This window comes from Nycticebus coucang, chromosome 3 (genome assembly GCF_027406575.1).
Source record: "Nycticebus coucang isolate mNycCou1 chromosome 3, mNycCou1.pri, whole genome shotgun sequence".
In the NCBI taxonomy this organism is placed as follows: Eukaryota; Metazoa; Chordata; class Mammalia; order Primates; family Lorisidae; genus Nycticebus; species Nycticebus coucang.
In genome coordinates, this window is record NC_069782.1 from 5,276,156 (window position 1) to 5,294,728 (window position 18,573).

General features: G+C 43.0%; 1 protein-coding gene across 1 annotated transcript in view; it reads left to right on the forward strand.

Moving 5' to 3' along the window:
* Positions 1 to 18,573, forward strand: part of EFCAB6 (EF-hand calcium binding domain 6) — a 228,447-nt gene that overhangs the window by 21,046 nt on the left and 188,828 nt on the right. Inside the window, exons 4-5 of the mRNA XM_053585237.1 lie at positions 659 to 807; positions 10,907 to 11,118. Of these exons, the coding sequence (XP_053441212.1) occupies positions 659 to 807; positions 10,907 to 11,118 (361 nt within the window). The remainder of the gene's footprint in view (positions 1 to 658; positions 808 to 10,906; positions 11,119 to 18,573) is intronic.

Below are 18,573 nucleotides of genomic sequence, written 5' to 3' on the forward strand. Positions count from 1 at the left end.
TTCCATAGTTGTGAAAAAATTGATTTTGACATTTTTTTTGTCCGTGAGCTCATGGAATTTACAGAGGGCGGATTTTCAGAGCCCCTATTCCACTGTTTCTGCTGCTTTCACTGCAGCTCTGCCTCTACGTGTTGAACTTTATACCGAGGTACTTTAAGAGATCTCAGAAAATCCAAAAGTTCTTCCACTTACTGCCTACCAAAGAAATCAATCAGTGGTAGTCAAGAGGTAGTAGATTTTCCTATCCAAAAACTTCTCAGTTTTGCCATTTTTGAAGTTTATTGGATCTGTTAAAAAAACAAGGAGACCAAAATCATGATTTTGTGTCCACGTTAAGAATCCTCTTAAATAGCCGGGCGTTGTGGCGGGCGCCTATAGTCCCAGCTACTCGGGAGGCTGAGGCAAGAGAATTGCTTAAGCCCAGGAGTTGGAGGTTGCTGTGAGCTGTGTGGGGCCACGGCACTCTACACAGGGCCATAAAGTGAGACTCTGTCTCTACAAAAAAAAAAAAAAAGAATCCTCTGGAACATCGGCAAGCAGACCATGACTGGGGTGATTTTGACCCTCTCTAGCTGTCCTTTCAACAAAGGAACAGCTAGGAAATTGCCCACACACAAGTGCCTCATCACACTGTAATTGTTTTTCTTTCATATAACAGGGATTTAATGCACAAAATGGCGATTAAACCAGACTGGCTCACTTCAGATCCTCAAATGCGAAAATGTCCCTACTCGAGACCCCATTCTTCACCCTGCAGATTATATTCAAAGAATGTTTTCCAAGATATGTTCAGACCTTCTTCCTCAAGTGAGTATTCATGAGCAAACGGTAACATTAATAGTAAATATCACGCGTGTATGTTTAATGTGTACCAGGCTTAGATCAAAGGCTTTTTGTGACATTTAATCTTCACAGTAACTCAGACATGGATTGATTAAGCCATTTTCCCAAAAGTTACATAGTTTTTAAGTGGCAGGGTCAGGATTTGAACCTGGGCAGTGTGAGTTGAAATTTGTGGGCTTAACTCCCATGTTATAGCGTCTACTGACTGACTCAGTTTTAAAAATGAAGCAATTGGGCAGCTCTTGTGGCTCAAGGAATAGGGCGCTGGCCCCATATATCAAAGGTGGTGGGTTCAAACCCAGCCCCGGCCAAAAAAAAAAAAAAAAAGACTAATTTCCTAAAAACGAAGCAATAGACTTTGTTTTGGAGCAGTTTTAGGTTTTTAATTGAGCAGAAAGTACACCCCTGCCCCCACCCCAATTTCCCCTATTATCAAAATCCTATCTTAGTGTGGGGCTTTTGTTAAAGTTGATAAGCCAGTATTGATACATTATTATTATCCAAAGTCCACAGTTTACATTAGGGTTCACTCCTCGTGTTGTATATTCTGAGTTTAGACAAATGAATAAGATGGCAAGTGTCACCCTTATAGAGTATAGAGGAGTTTCACTGCCCTAAAAATCCACCGCCCTCTACCTGCTCATCTTTCTCTAGGGTTTCCTTAACCCTTGGCAACTACTGATCTTTTTATTATCTCTATAGATTTGTTTTTTCCAGAACATCATACAGCTGGACTCATACAGTAGGCAGCTTTTCAGACCGGCTTCTCTCACCTAGTAACACGTGCGTGGTGTTTAGAGTTATCGCATGTCTTTCCTTTATACTCTTCCATTGTCTGGATGTCCTGTTTGTTCATTGATTCACCTGCTGGATCTTGCTTGCTTCGAGTTTTGGCAGTTGTGAATAAAGTTGCTATAAACATCTGTATGTGGGTTTTTGTGTAGACACAAGTTTTTAACTTTCTGGGGTGAATATCAAGGAGCACAATTGCTGGATTGTATGGCGAGAGTATGTTTGGTTTGGTAAGAAACTGCCTTTGTAAGATTGTGCCTTTATGTATCTAAAAAGCCATTGCTAAACCTAAGCTCATCTAGATATTTTTCTATTATAGGTTATCTTCTACGAGTTTAATATTTTTGAGTTTTACCTTTAGGTCAATGATCTATTTGTTTTTCCTTTTGTGGCTCAGAAAGACTCTGACATATATGGGGCTGATTTTTGTAAAGGGTGTAAGTTCTGCGTCTAGATTAATTTTTTAATGCGTGGGTGTCTAGTTGTTCCAGCACCATTTGTTGGAAATAGTTTCTTTTCTTCATTTTAAAGTATTTCTTTTCTTCATTGTACTCACTTCTTTTTATTGCTGAGTAATAGTTCACTGTTTTTGCTTGTTCATTCACCTGTTGAAGGCCATCTCGGTTGTGTCCCATTTGGACAATGTAAATCAAGTTGCTGTGAACACCTGTGTACTGGCGTCCCACATGGACAGCGTTCTGCTCATGTGGGTTCCTTACTCAGTTATGAAAACAATAAAGTTTGGCATTATTATTTCCCCAAAGTATGTGTCCTTTAATTTCACTCATTAGTTCCTTTACACATTCATTCATTTACTCAGAAACATTTTCTAAGCTGTAATCTGTGACCAGCACTGTGCCAGGTGCTGAGAGCAGAGATAAGGCCTGCCCTGGAGGAGCTCGCAGTCTGGGGAGGGACATGAGGAAGTCAGACAGAGGGAGGCAGACGCCGGCACAGACACGGGTACAAAGCCCTCTGTGCCAGCACAGCCTGACCGGTCAGCAGGGTCCAGATGGACACTAGGAAAGGAGAAATTGGATTTTGTCTTGTAAGTGGGGAAAACCATTTCTAGGCAGGAGTCACACTGGACGTTTGTCCTTGCTTAGAGTTGGCAAGACTCAAATCACACAGGGACATGTAGCTACTAGGGAGCCTGGGAGTACAGACTTCATTTCTGCAGCTGGGTATTTACCTGAGACCCAGGGGCCTACTTCTAAGGAAAAAGAGGAGACTGGATAGCAAGGGTTAATTTAGTAGTTTCTGATGTAAAAATATTATCTTCAAGTAGATCCATTCCAACTCAATAGCTTCATGATTTGGATTCATCTTAGTATCAAAAGGTTAGGTTAATTAACTAACCAACCTTTTTTTCCTAACCATTTGATAGTACAAAGAAGACTAGAATGAAGTGGGATTACTGGATTAAAGGGCATTCACACTCGTAAGACTGTTGATAAGCTCTACCAAATTACCCTTCAGGACGCGTGTACTGTACACTCACAGACAGTACTTCTAAGTGCTCATTTCTAAGTATTCTAACACAGAATGTTATCTTTTAAGATCTTGTCCATTTGATATGCAAAATAACAGTCCATTGTGAATTTAATTTGCATTTCTTCAATAGTAAGGCTGGCTGGGGTGGTGGCTCACATCTGTAATCCCAGCACTTTGGGAGGTCGAGGCAAGAGGATTGCTTGAGTCCAGGAGTTTGAGACAAGTCTGAGCAACATATTGAGACTCTGTCCCTACAAAATATTTTAAAATTAGCTGGGCATGATGGCTTATGCCTGTCGTCCCAAATGACAAGAGGCTGACACAGGAGGATCATTTGAGCCCAGGAATTCAAAGTTATGGTAAGCTATGATTGTGCCACTGCACCCTAGCCTAGGCAGAGAAGACAAAAGTAAGGTTAATTTTTATTCTCACGTTCATCAGGTTTATGCCTTTTTCTTTTGTGAGTTTCCTGTTCACACCCTTTGCCCCACTGTAGACTGAGGTGTTTAGTGTTCAGTATGAGTTCTCTTTGTATTAAAGATATTAATCCTTTATCTGCCTTATGTGCCATGGATATTTTTGTTCTTTGTCTTTTGATTTTTATTTCTATGGATGGTAATGTTTCAATGCACTAAAGTATTTTTTAAATAAATATATGTGCTTCTTAGCACCACTTTCCTCCACTGAGGGCTTCACCAACAGTTGGGCACCCTCTTTTTCACGTGTGCACTTACATTGGTAGATAATATACTTGTATAAATAATATATTAAATAAGCAAATAAACATTAAACACCCTGTTTCCTTTTTAAGTGTTTTTATTTCTGTGTTTCAGTTTGGATAATTTCTGTTGACCCAACTTCACATTCACTAGTTCTTTTTCCTACCCTGTATAATCTGCTGCTCAGCAAAACAAATGAATTCTTCCCTTCTTTTTTCTCCATTTATTTTTTTCTTTGTATATGTGCCTGGGGTGCAAGTACATTTTTGCCGCGTTGACATAGTGCGTGGTAGTGGCGTCAGGGCATCCGGTGAATCTTCCCTGAAGCAATGTGTGTGGTACCCATTGAAAAACTGCCCACCACCCACCCTGCCACTTCTGATATTGTATTTTTAATTTCTAGCTTTTTCATGTGCTCTTTCAACATAGTTTTTATTTCTCTTCTGAACTCCCTCATATGTTCATCATGTTCCCAACTTTTTCCTTTAATTTTTGAGATATTTCTTATTCTTAGTTCATTAGGTCATTAAATCTGAAATGCCTGGTTTTGAATCAAAAATTTAGTTTATTATGTCTCACACAAGAAGCAGTAGAGTTAATCAAAGCATGCACCTAAATCATGGACACGGTTTTGCCATCTTAATGGCAGCTTGTGTGTTTCAGCAGCAAAGAAGCCTGGAGAGTGAGTGTCAATGAAATTGTGGAAGGCATTTTACACCGTTTGTTGAGAATTGAATATTTTTCTTTGCAAGAAGTGGTCCAAAGCTTAGAAGAAGTGGTAGTCACTTGGTGCAAGGTCTGGTGAACATGATGGATGACAGAGAGTTTCTAAGTCTGGCTTGCATAATTGGAGCAGCGTTGTTTGTGCAATATGTGGTTGAGTGTTGTCTTACAGAGGATTAGCCTGTCTCTGTTGACCAATCTTGGCTACTTAATAGCAAGCATGGTTGCAGTAGACATCTGCTGTAATAGATTAACCAGTTTTCATGAAGCTGTAGTGGATCATACCAGCTCTGGATCACCAAATAGATACCATTAGCTTTTTTTTTTTGAGACAGAGTCTTACTCAGTCACCCTGGGTAGAGTGCTGTAGCATCACAGCTCACAGCAACCTCAACTCTTAGGCTCAAGAAATCCTCTTGCTTCAGCCTCCTGAATAGCTGGGACTATAGGTGCCTGCCACAACGCCCAGCTAGTTTCTCATTCTTAGGAGAAAGGGGTCTTGCTCTTGCTCAGGCTGTTCTCCAACTCCTGAGCTCAGGTGATCCACCTGCCTTGGCCTCCCAGAGTGACCATTAACTTTTGTGATGAATAGTCAGTTCTGGGCTGTGTTTTGGCACTTCATCTTTATCCCACCATTGTGCTGAATGCCTGCGATTGTCAAAAAGTGTCTGTTTTCATCATGTGTAACAGTACAGTGAAGGAGCACTTCTATGTCGTGACAGCAAAGAAAGGCAAGTTTTAAGATAGTGTCTCTTATGAGAACCCATCTATCCAGCTTCTTTACCTTGCCAGTACATTTCAAGGGTCCAGTGTTGTTTGAGTAGTAATGTAAAAACCTTGCTGCTAACTCACACGTCAGTCGAGATGGAGTCACTTTCCACTGCAGCTTCCAGCTCATCGTTATCCACCTTGGGCTCAGGTCACCCACGTGGCTCATTTTCAAGATTAGAATCACCATAAAGGAACCTCTCACACCATGTATGTACTGTGCCTTCATTAGCCACATCCTTTCCGAACACCTTGTTGATATTTCAAGCTGTCTGCACTGCATTGGTTCCATGATGGAACTCACATTAAAAAATAACATTAGTTTTTGACGTACCCAGGGTTTCATAAAAATTGCTCTAAACAATTTGAAAGATAATCACAAGGCAATATGTGCATTGAAAGAATGAGGTTGCACTTTCACAATTAAAACCAGGGAGCAATCAGCTGTCAAACTTAGTACTTCAGGATAGCAGAGATTTCATACTCAATAACCCAGTACTTGGTGATTTCTACATTTGCTCTCTCTGTGGGTCTTTTTCTGATGACAGTTTCTACTCTTGATTAGATCACGTTTTCTTTACTTGCTTTGTAGTGTTTAAAAAACTTAATGCCACATATTTGTGTAAAAAAACAGTACAGACTAAAGTAAATAATATTTGCTCCCAGAAAACAAATGCCCCTCCTCTCAGGCTTCCAGGGAGGTGGGCTGATGTGATTTAATCTCTAAAGAGAGCTTGTCTGCCTTTGTCTCAGTTGTGATTACAAGTGGGTCACCCCTGCTTGCCTTCCACAGGTCTTGAGGTCTGATCTCTGTTTTACAGGCCAGTGTGGCATATGGGGTGGGGATCTCTGTCTGGTACAGCCCACTTCACATCTGTGACGTTGTCTTGACTCTGTAGCTCTGCCCTTGGCTCGATGTACCTCAGGAGACCTCTTTCTACCCTGTGGCCCTGCCTCCGACATGGGCTGCCGAGGTTCCTGTGCTCAGAGGGTTCACCTCAGCTCTTCTTCCCTGTCCTCAGCCTTTGGGGAGTAGCTGGACTCGTGTAAAACCCCATGTACTTTGGGGTGCATCACACGGCTCTCCTGCCACCTCCAGCCCTCAGCGTGCTGCTGTGTGCACCTGCTGAAAACCCCAAAGAAAGGGTCCAAACTTGCTCTGTGGCTAAGGCTTCCGGGATTCTAATTCGTCTGGCAGTCCACATGTGGCTACTACATGTTGGGTGGTTTTCTTCTTACCTCACTATAATGAATATGGTGCTTTCTAACTGCTCTGCCAGGATGGAAGGAGTTATGGGTCTTTTGTCTCCAAGGAGTGGCCTGCCCTTTCTAGAATTTAGTTTCTTTGCATCCTCAAATGTCTGATGGGTTTTGAAACCGTATGTGTGTACATATATATACTTTAAGCTTATTCTACCTGTTCTCATTGTTAGGGTGAGAGTGACAGTCTGTTGTGACTTCCCATATTCCTAACGGATGTGGAAAATTTTGTCAAATTGCCCTCCAGAAAGATTATATTAATTTGCACTCCCACCAGCAGGGTACAGAAGTTTGGTTACTGCTCTCGTTTTCAGTACCAGAAATTGCATTAGGGATATGAAATAAAAAAGTTTTCCTTCAAATGATTTAAAATAGTTTAAAATCAATATTTTCTGATTCTTTTATATTATTATTATTGATTGCAAAGATGGGGCTTCTTGGAAGGCAACTAAAAACTATATGTGAAAAGTCTGAGAAAAGATTTTGAGATGGGAGCAGGTGTTAATAAGAGGGAGCCCCCGATGGTGGTAGGGGCAGGAGGATGGCTTCCAGGCTGGGGGTTGGAGGGGACAGAGTGTGTAGCTCCTCCGGGTGGAGCAGCTGCTTCGGGGAGTCCAAGCGGCAGCTGGAACAGGGAGCAGCCTGGAGTGTCTCCTGCACTTCTGAGCGTTCCTGTCGTGCAGGTGGGAGGTCCGAGCTCCTTCTCCTTCCAGGGGCATGCTCAGTCCCCTCTCCCTGTCTGCCCTCCCTCCGGGGCGTCATCTGACAACCAAGATGATAGCTCCATCCTGACTTCCCCACCAAGCCCCTGACTGTCCGTCTCTCTGGTGACCTTTCTGGTGCACCCCATCATGGCGTCTCGGGCATGAACTGGCCAGTTGGCCCTTTTGACTGCCCTTCCCGCGCTGCACTCTGACACTCTGGCCTGTTTTCCTTCCTGGACATGTCAAGCCCGTTCTTGCTCAGGGGCTGTTACTGGTTGCTATGGTTTCCCTGTTGAGGGCTTTCTTACTTCATGCCTGCATGGCTTATTTTTATCTTTCTGGTTTCAGCTCATAAAACTACTTGGAAAGGACTTTCCTGACTTTCTTCTTGGAATGGCTCCCTGGCCACACAGTACCTTGTTGTTCCGTCTTACTGTCCTCACCGCGCTTGTCACACTGTGCCATCCACTTATAATTTATTTATTTATTGGCTTCTTGTCTGTCTGCTCACCTCCACGTTGTGAGCTGTTCCTGCCCTGTTTGCTGCAGTGCCTCAGGGGCTGCGAGCAGAGGTTGAGAATGATGGGTGCTCAGTCGCTATTGTTTGAATGAATGGAGTCCACTTTCTTAGGAGCCAGTGTGTTGCAGGCTGCCTCCTTCTCTCCCCACTGGGCCTCTTCCCCAGGGCTTCCCTGCTGTTGGCCCCCACACTGGCATCCTCACCACAAGCTCTCTGATCTCCAGATTATGTATTCAACTTTCAATAGACACCTTGCTTAGATATCACAAACCAAACTCATCAGCTTTCCCATAAGCTTTTTTCTCTTCTGTTCCAGGTATCTGTTGCTGCGTACAAACAACCCCAAACATAGTGACTCAAAATGCCAATAAGCATTTGTTTTGCTCACAGATGTGCAATTTGGGATGGTCTTAGGGGCAGCTTTTCTCTGCCCCATGCAGTTCAGCTGGGAAGCGGTGAAGTCTGGGCTGCCTCCACATCGGGGCTGGAGTCCTCTGCAGGCCGGATTACTCCAAGGGCTAGTGGGTGATGCTGGCTGTTGTTGCCAGAACCTGGGCAGGGCTGTCACCCAGGACTCTTACACGTGACCTGTGTGGCTTTCAAAGCCAAGTGGGGAGAGGGTGTGAGCAGCTAGAGAGGTACAGACAGAAGCTGCAGCACCTTGTATGACCTCATGTTGGTGACCACATGGTTGATTTTGGAATCACGTACGTTGTGTGTCATTTTGACTTATGTCCAGTCTGTGCTGGCCACATGGGGGACACACCCACTTTGGGGAGGAGGTGCGTCAGCCTGGCACTATGCTGGGAGTCTTGCTGTGGCTTCAGTCCCTCTGCTATGTCTTCTTTCCCTTTCTGAGTGACAAATCTGCCACCTGCTCAGCCGCCCCCACACTCGGACACTGCATCTTCCCTCCCTCACCTGGCCAGCCAATCAGAGGAGTCCATAGACTCCACCCTCTTGATCTTTCCGGCATTCACCCTGTGCCTCCCTCTGTGACCAGCATGTCAGCACAGGCCTCCGTGAGAGCCTGCTGAGCCGCTGCCAGTGCAGGCTGCATCTGCAGCCCACCACTCTCCTTTCCTTTCTGCTGCTCGTCCACTTAGAGCACAGGGAGGGGTAAGAATGGAACTTGGGTTAAATTCTCCTGGTGATAATCTTACTGTGAAGTCCCATAGCCACAGTGCAAAGCCCACGGACAGGACTGTTGAGACTGGTGACATTGGGCTCCTGGTGATATTGCCTCCCCATCTCCTGGCTGACGCCTCCTGTGCACATCCCCTCGCCCGGGCTGGCTGAGCTCCATAGCAGTGCACCCCCCAGCACACCTCTTCCAGCTCTGCTCCACACTCTTTCTTGAGACCTTCCGTCCTGTCTCCCTCTTCTCTGAGTCTCCAGTGCTCTCTGCAGACACTGAATGCCGCCCCCATGCCTCACTGCTGTGTCCTGGCTATGTACTCACCTCTGTGGACATCCCGGGCAAGAGGCATCCTGGCCCCTGGTCTGTGTGTGCTCGGCCCTCAATGGGTGTCAGGAGAGGGGGGAATCAGTGACGGCCAGCACACCCCCCAAGCGGGAGTGAAGTCCGAAGACCTGCCGCACTGCTGCTCATGAGGTGAGGGACAGTGGCAGGTCTCCACAGCACTGTGACACTAGGGCGCCGGCACGTTCTCCCCTGTGCCACCTCAAGCACGGGAGAGCTCAGGGTGTCCTGCAGCTGTGAGGACATCCTTGACTGCCCTCTCGGTGGATTCAAGTGGGCGCATGGTGATCCTGTCTGTTGAGTCTCTCGTCAGCCCGGTCACCCTGGGTCACCCCCAAACTAGGGCTATCATTGTTCTCCTGCAGAAAATGTGCGATAACTTGGTAAGAAATTCGAAGGGAAGTACCTAGAGTCACCCTCTCTAGCTGCTGTTTGTGTTCACTGTACAGGACGGGGCAATGTTAGAGCCGTTTAGCACATGTCCAGACCGTCCTGGGCAAGAAAAGCTGCTGAATAAACTGTGCTCACCAAGCCTTTGCAATGTCATAAAGAATTAAGAGAGATTTACCAGATTTACGACCATGATTCTCAGGGTCCTCTTTCCCAGTCAGTTATGGAACTTTGAATTGATGAATCCCGTCCTCCTGTGATGACCCTGAGTGGCGACCTATGCCGGCTTGTAGTTACCGTATTTACTCAGGGTTCTCCTGCGTGTCCTGCAGTGGTCAGTGGTTCTCATCTTGGACAGAGAGGAGGGAGCTCTGGGCGTATCACCTCACTGTTGGTGACGAGTCCTTGGACCTAAAACCTTAGATAGGACAATATTCCTTTCCTCCTAAGAAGTTCAAATCCCTCAAGCTTATTTAGGCCACTCTGAACATTCTTTTATTACCTTTTAGCATCCAGACCAATGTTTTTCAACCTTTTTGTCTCACGACACATGCGAACCTATAGTTAAACTTCCACAGCACACTTAAATTATGTTGATCAAAAAAAAAAAGTTTTAAAAAAGAGTATACTTACTGTACTTTGGACTTCTTTTGAAAATAATCCAATTAACGATCTTTCAGAATCTTCTTGGAACACCTAAGCTGCTCTTGTGGCACACTAGTGTGCTGTGGCACATGGGTTGAAAATCACTGGTCCAGGCTGTACCTGTCACTTTCTTGTCTTTGAAAGGGAATGATCTGGATTTAAGAATTACATGTTTTTCCCTCAAAAATTGGCAAGGAGATGAAAGGCAAATATGATGCTTTAAAGATTTATTTGAACGATACTATTTCTTAACAACTAAATTTTCTTCCAGTATCCATGTTTTCTACTTATAGCAACCTATGTCCTTTGTAGGGAAGATTATCTTTACTTTATTTTTTTTCTTATTAAAATCATTACTGTTATTTTATACTGACTAAATTACAAGGGTGAAAAATAGCTAGATTTTTTTATTTCAGGTCATCTAATAATCAGACATGTAAACTTAGATTTAGTAGAATTAATACTGTTTTAGAAGTTTATTTGATTTCTATTAAACAGTGGAACAGTTTTTGTTTAGTATCTTAGCTTTAAACGTGTTTAATAAATAGCTGCATCTCTTTTATAGCCCCAGCTGTTGCAAATCCAATACTGTCCTTCTTAGACGTTAAACGGATTTTATTTCAAAAAATTACCGATAGAGGGGATGAGTTGAGAAAAGCCTTTCAGCTGCTCGATCCTGGTCAGAACTTGACAGTGTCAAAAAATGAGCTGCGAAGAACCATCACAGGCTTCCTGATGCCCCTCACGAGAGAGCAGTTCCAGGACGTGTTGTCTCAGGTACGCATGTTGTAAATTCTTAGAATAATTCAATTTGAGGAAAGTGGAGGCAGATCAGAGGAGCATGATACCTGTTCTGGCTTAGTCCTCACTGTTGCAGATAAGCAGGTGAATTTTGCTTGTTTTTCACAATTCACTTGATTAAGACCAGTTGAAGTGATCACCGTCAATGATTATTTGGTCCTGTTTTGCAATCGTGCTGTTGCAGCCAATTTGCTTTAGTTGTTTAAGATTCCATGTAAATGAATTTGGTCAACTTGTATTTCAGAACTTAGCATGACAGCATTTGTTCTTGCTTTAGACGGCTACTGAGCGTCTGCTACACGCCAGACCCAGTGCTGGACATGGCGGCTACCCTTGAGGAGCTTCCGGCCCAGGAAGATATTTACAGAGTGTTGGCAAGTGCTGGCACGGGGTCATTCCAGGAGAGCTTCTCAAAATGAGGGGGTGGTCCTTTAGGAAGGCTTTCTGGAGGCGGAGTGTTTAAATACAGCAGAACCTCTGTAAGTTGACCATCCAAGGGACTGTAACTGACTGGTCAACCTACAGAGGTGGTCCACCTAAGGAACTAGGCCTATTGTACTAGTGGTACATGTCTGGTCTGTGAAAATTAGGTCAACTTAAGGAGGCGGTCAGTGTAGGGAGGTGGTCAGCTACAGAGGTTCTACTGTAGTTTTAACTGAGGAGGGGGTATTAGCCAGATGAAGTCAGAAGGAAAGGCCATCACAGGTAGAGGGCACAGCCCATGTGAGAGCTTAGGCGCCTGCCTCAGCCTGCCAAGCTTATTCAGGGACCAGGGCAGAGTCATTCATCATATCCACAGTGAAGGGATATGGCTGGGGGGGGGCAACACTCAGGAAAGAACTTTGTAAAGCAGTTCAGCCTTTGTCCTGGAAGCTATAGAGAGCCAGTAAAGGGTACAAAGTGAGAGTGATATAGTTACCTGGGGAAGGATGTGAAGGGTGAGGCCCCTGGGCCACGTAGTGGTATCTTGCCAGGGGGATATGAAGAGTAAAAGTCTGTGGTCTGTGCCCTGAAGGCCCTTCGAAAAGGAATACAGAATACAGTAGGAACAGAACAATCTCAAATAAGTCTGTGATGATCAATATGGTAGTTACAAGAGTGGAAAAGTTGGGCTGGAATATCATTAGTATTCCTTTCAACCCAATAACCAAATGTGTACACACACACACACGCACACATGCATACACACACAGACAGGTCTATGTTTTTTGCTCACTCATTAGCTCTTCATCAGAGTCTGGATTTATGCTATTTCATAGTATTTGAAAGTCAGTTTTAGAATTTGTTATATGCCTCCACCAGCCCACTGTGCATATTTTCAACACAGGGGAATTATGTTGTGTTGCAGCTCAGTGAATTATAGGCACTCTTCAATTCCAGTCTTCACCTCAGGGATGGACTCTATTTCTTTCACTGTTTATTTAACATGTATAGTTCTATTTGTTGTTGCTTCTCAAGCCTTCCATATTGCTGTTTCAAAGTTTTCTCTTCCCTTTAATTTTGTCTTTCTTTGAATTTGTGAAGTTTTCAGCTATTATTTCCTCCAATACTTTTTCCATCCCATTTTCTCCATTCTTAGACATTTTTATATTGTCCCACTGGCCTCTGAGGCTTAGTTCATTTTAGAAAATCTTATATTCTATTATCAGATTGAATAATATACGTTGATCTACTTTAAATTCACTGACTCTTGTCATCTCCATCCTTCTAGTAAGCCCATTCAATGAATTTTTGTAATTTAGGCATTGCATATTACAAGTCTAGAATTTCAGTTTGGTTCCTTTTTACAATTTATACTTAGCTGCTTAGATTTCATGTTTCTTCCTTCAGTTATGAGCCTGTTTCTTTTAACTCACTGAACACAATTAAAAGGGCTGTGTTAAAGTCCTTGTCTAGTAATTCCAGCACGCTGGTCATCTCAGAGTCAGCCAGTAAGGATTGTCTTCTCCACTGAGAAGGGTCTCGTTTCCCTAGTTGTTCATATCTGAGTATGTTTGGATAATATCCCAGACAAACAGAAATATAATGTGAACAATACATGTAACATTTTGTAGTAGCTACATTAAAAGTAAAAAATGGGTGCAATTAAGTATATTTTTATTTAACCCAATATATCCAAAATATTATTTCATTTCAACACATAATCACTGTTAACATTGTTAAGACATTTTACAATCTTTTCTGTGTACTAATTCTTCAAACCTGGTATGTACTTTACACTTACAGCAGATTTCAGTTCAGGCACTAGTTTTCCGTTAGAAATACCTGATTTATGTTTAGATTTTTATCAAATTTGTAGTTGAAATACTACATTCACATACTCAGCTATTCCAGACATAATTGAAGTTTTCCAATAGCTGGAACAATATTATTTTTTAAATTTAAATTAACATTAAATAAAGCAAAAAAGAATTCAGTTAATAAGCTAAATTAGCCACATAGCGCTCAATAGCCCACATGAGGCTTTGGCTGTTAATTAGACACTGAAGTGCTAAACTTTGTGAATGGTATGTTGTGGCGGCTGTGGATTCTGTTAGATTCCTCTGAAGAGTGTTGACACTTTTGTTTTGACAGGTGTTAACTTGCAAACTGTCTCAGCTGCAGCGTGCAGTAGCTCATACATAGTTGAGTTATTTTGTCCTTCCCTGAGCCTCTTTGAGTCTGACCTGCACGTGCATATTCAGTGGCTATCGTTCCTTTGAGTTTCGTCCCCCTAGTCTACAGACTAGAGGGACAGTGAGTTTTCTGCTGGGGCTCTGTGCTGAGCTTGTGGCCGAGCCTCCTGCTGAAATCCATGAAGAACAGGAGGCTCCATCCATACCTGTCACTTCTTCTAAGTTTTGCCTTCTTCCCAAATGTACCTGATTTCATTTACTCTCCACAGCCTGTAAGTAGTTATTCTCTTATATTTAGACCAGAGTTAATGATTGTTTTCTGCAGAAGGGCTGGTCTGTTTTGAGCTTTGTACAACTTCTCTCTTTTATCATTTTTAAAAGAAATCACAAAGTCATAGAAAAGTTAGAAGTGCAGTGAAAAGAACAATTTTTTTCCTAAACCATTTGAGAGTAAGTTGCTCCATTACCCCTAAATATTTGAATGTGTATTTCCTCTAAACAAGGACACTACCCTATAACCATGACCCATGCACCAATGTTAAAATGTTAGCATTGACTAATTATTCTCATCTGAGCTTCAGATCCAGACAGGTTTTGGCATTTGTCCCACAAATGTCTTACAGGATCCGGGTCAGAATCACACATTTCATTCAGTGGTCACGTCTCTTTAGACTTCTTCTTCATCTGGAATGGTTCATTAGTCTTCCTGTAGCTTCCATGGCCTTGACACTTTGACGGTCACAGGCCCGTTATTTTGTGTGTGTCCTTGGCAATAGACCCAGGCTTGCGTCTTCGGCAGGAATGTCACCATAGTGATGCTGTCTTCTTCTCATTGCATTTGATCAGATGGCACGTGGTTTCAGCTTGTCTCACCACTGCTGCTAATGTTCACTTTGATCACTTGATTAAGGCAAGATCTGTCAGCCTTTTCCAAGATACCTGCTTTGTAATTAATAAGTATTTTGTGAGAGAAACTTTTAAACTAGTAAATATTCTACTTATCAAACTTTCGATTTATTGATTTATTTATATATTTATAGGGACTCAAGATTTCCTACTAAAAGGGTTATGGGTCTGTTACTTTCATTGTTTATTTTGATGTTTAAATTATTCCAGATTTGGCCAGTAGGCGCCCCTGCAAGCTGCTTTCCATATCCTTTTGGCATGTCCTCACCGTCCTTTGAACACTGATCTCTGACAGAAGAGATTCCAAGCTTCTCTGTACTTCACTTGCTTTGGTCCTGGAATCATCCATTTTTGCAAAGAGCTCTGGTTCCTTTGAATGGAAGAAGATAACTGAGAAACCAGGACACAGGCACTGGGGCTGCTGGTGCAGCTGGGAGCTCACCGTCCCCAGGCCCTCTCAGCGGGCAGAGCTCTGGGGGGTACTTTTTCTTTTCATTTACATCTACATTTACTGCGTCCCAGTTTCTCTGTTCATACCAGTACTACCAATTCTGATTCAACACTTCAGGGATCATTCTGGTTTCTTCCTTGCCACGGTCGTAACTACCTTCTCACTGAGTGAGGAACTCGGCTCCTTACACGACAGGATTTACGTATTTGCTCAGCCTCCTTGTGTGTGACCCACCACATTTCCAGCCTCTCCTCTCCCCAGGTGGTGCTCTCTCCCTGTGCATGGGCTCTGACCCCACGTGATGATGTCACTCCTGTCCCACATCCCCCACCGCAGCTCCCCCAGTGATGCAGATCCCACTTTTTGCCGCCCCCATCTGATGACTTTAGGACAGAATTGTTAGGGCAGAGAAGGAAGGGAGAAGGTAGGCAGAGCTTTTCTCGTACCTTTTAAAAAATGTTTCCCCTTTATTCACTTCTCGAGTAATGAATAAATAGTACATACTGATTTTTCATATCACCTTTTACTGCTGTCTACATTTTCAATAATGGCTTAATTAAAATATAATTTACACATCATAAAACTCACCTTTTGGACATGTATGCATTAGTATTTTTCGTATATTCACAGAGTTTTGCAATTATCACCACTGCCTAATTGGAGACCGTTTTTGTCTTCTTGGTAGCAGCCCCTCCCCATTTCTCCTCCTGCTGGTACAGAGGACCACTCGTCTTCTTTCTGACAGTACAGAGTTGTCACTCTGGGTTCTGGACATTTCCTGAAAAATGGATCACACAATACATGATCTTTTGTGTCTGGCTTCTTTCATTTAGCCTGTTTGCAGGATTCACCCACGTTAGCATCAATCAGTGCTTGTGGAGTTGAATAATAGTCCGTTGTACGGATAGACTACATTTTGCTTACATTTTAATCAGTTAATGGTCCTTTGAATTGTTTTCACTTTTTGACTTTTGTGACTAATGCTGCTATGAACATTCATGTACAAGTTTTTTGGTATGGACATATGTTTCCAGTTCTCTTGGATACATACCTGGGAGTGGAGTTGCTGTGTTACGTGGCAATGTTCTCTTGCTGTTAAAGAACATTTGTCCTTGTCAACATTGCATCAGTTTCCTCATAAGCTCAGTCTCACTGGCGATACTTTATACCAAATGGAGAGTTAAAATATTATTTCCTGCTGTGTGTCCTTACAGTCATGATCTAATGTTAATTTAAAATTTTGACAATCTTCCCAAGCTAATCAGCTATGCAGGAAGAAGAAAAGTACAGAAAATATGAAATGTGTATCTGGTTTTAAAAGCGACATCTGTTTTTAAAAGAAATCACTGAGAACTGTAGAACTTCAAAGACTTTAGAAAACAGGGCTTAGTAGCCTGTCCCAGTGATCAGCTTTCCAGGAACCTTGAGCTCCTGTGATCTGTGTATCCGTCACGGATGGTGGAGTGTGCTGCACTTACAGGAGGCCAAGGTCATCAGGAATGAAGGGAAGGCTTCCCTTTTTCAGCCCTAGATTTCACAGTGTATGTGATTTTATTAGATCTTTTTAATGACTAGTCCATGTGGTATTTCAACCTTTTTTAGTGGTTAACGTGAGCCTAACTGGACACTTAATAGAACTAGTAAAAGATTTCATGAGAATTTTCCCTTAAAATTAGAAAAGAATTTTTCAGTTATAGTCTTCATTTATTTGAGCTTTAATTTTATTTCAAGAACTGTTCCAGCAATGTTTGAATATCAGTGTTTCAATGATTAATCAGGGCAGGAAGGATGAGGAGGCTTTGCTTGTATGAGAGTAATGTGAATTTTCTGGTTTATTTTAAAATGTGGCCGCCTCCAAATTTCTTTCTTTCTTTCTCTTTTCTTTCTTCCCTCCCTCCCTCCCTTCCTTCCTTCTCTCTCTGTCTTTTTTAAGAGATAGAGTCTTATTCCATCACCCAGGTTGGAATGCAGTGACACAGTCATATGTCATTTGAAGTCCTGGGCTTAAGCAATCCTCCTGAGTAGCTGGGACCATAGGAGTGCATCACCGCACCCAGCTAATTTTCTTATTTTTTGTACAAACAGGATCTCGCTATGTTTCTCAGGCTGGTCTTGATCCCCTGGCCTCAAGCGATCCTCCTGTCCCAGCCTCCCCAAATGTTGAGAATATAGGTTTGAGTTGCTGCACCTGGCCAGTCTCTGAATATTAATAGACACTATTTTTTAAAGAAGTTGACTTGGTAAATAGAGTCCAGAGAAGGAAAACATTTCTGTTTTGGTCCCAAAAGCTGTGTTAGGTTGAAGAAAAAGTCTTCTTTCTAGCTACTTATTAGCGTGATGGATACTGATTTAAAACTACCCTCTCTCAGACCCAGTCTACGAATTGGCTTTCAGCAGTTCATCTGTGTTTGGTTTTGATTCTTAAATATTTTTGCCAGAATCATGAATACTGAAAAGGCAAGTGCTGAGCAGAACCTCTCCTGTTAGATTGGATCCTTCAGGTATCTTAGGGGCTTAGCTTTGGAGGCCAATCATTGGGAGAATTTCTGTGGCGCGTTAGAACTTGGGTTTGACCATAAGTAACAACATGGAATGTGATGGAAGCCTGACTCAGCGGATGGACTTTTTTCTGTATAGGCAGGGTGGTTAGTGCAGTGGGATGAACTTGCACTCTGGATTCACAGAGATCTCTGGCACACACTGGCAGTGCCACGTGGGAAGGTCGTTCCTCGGCTCTGTAAGATGTAAAAGATGACACCCCTCCAAAGGTGGCTTTGGGGCTACTCGTGTAAAACCTGAACATACCGGGCCCCTTTATTCTGAGCTCCGTAAACGTTTCCTCCCATCTTCATTCACTCTCATCATTGCTATAACCATGAGGATGCCCTGTCCTGAACCACACAGTGAATCTGTTCTTCTCCACCATTGAGGAAACTGCGAAGTGTTTGCCCAAAATTATATCTACTAAAAAAATGCACTCTTGGAAATAGGCCAGGCATGGTGGCTCGCACCTAAATAACCCCAGCAGTTTGGGAGGCTGAGGCAGGAGGAGCGTGTGAGCCCAGACTTTGAGGTTGCTGTGAGCTGCGATCATGCCACTGCACTCTCACCTGGGGACAGAGTGGGACCCTGTCTCCTTAGAAAGAAGTCATGGGTGTCCTTTCCAGGAAGAGTTCTATGGAATCCTGCCCTGTGAGCCGCCCTCCCCCATTCTCATCTCCTAGTTACACTTATTTTAAATAGTAAGAAATGTAATCTTTGGGGGAGACTAAGAACCACATTTGGCTTTGAGGCTAGCATTTTAAGGGCAGAGTAAATAACAAACTTGATTGTATAGACTTGGGAACCATTCAACTGTGTGGGAAATTATAGTTTGTATATTTGTATGAAGCCTAATGAGATATATTTACATGAAGTATTTACAGTAGAACCTCTGTAGGCTGACCACCTAAGGGACTG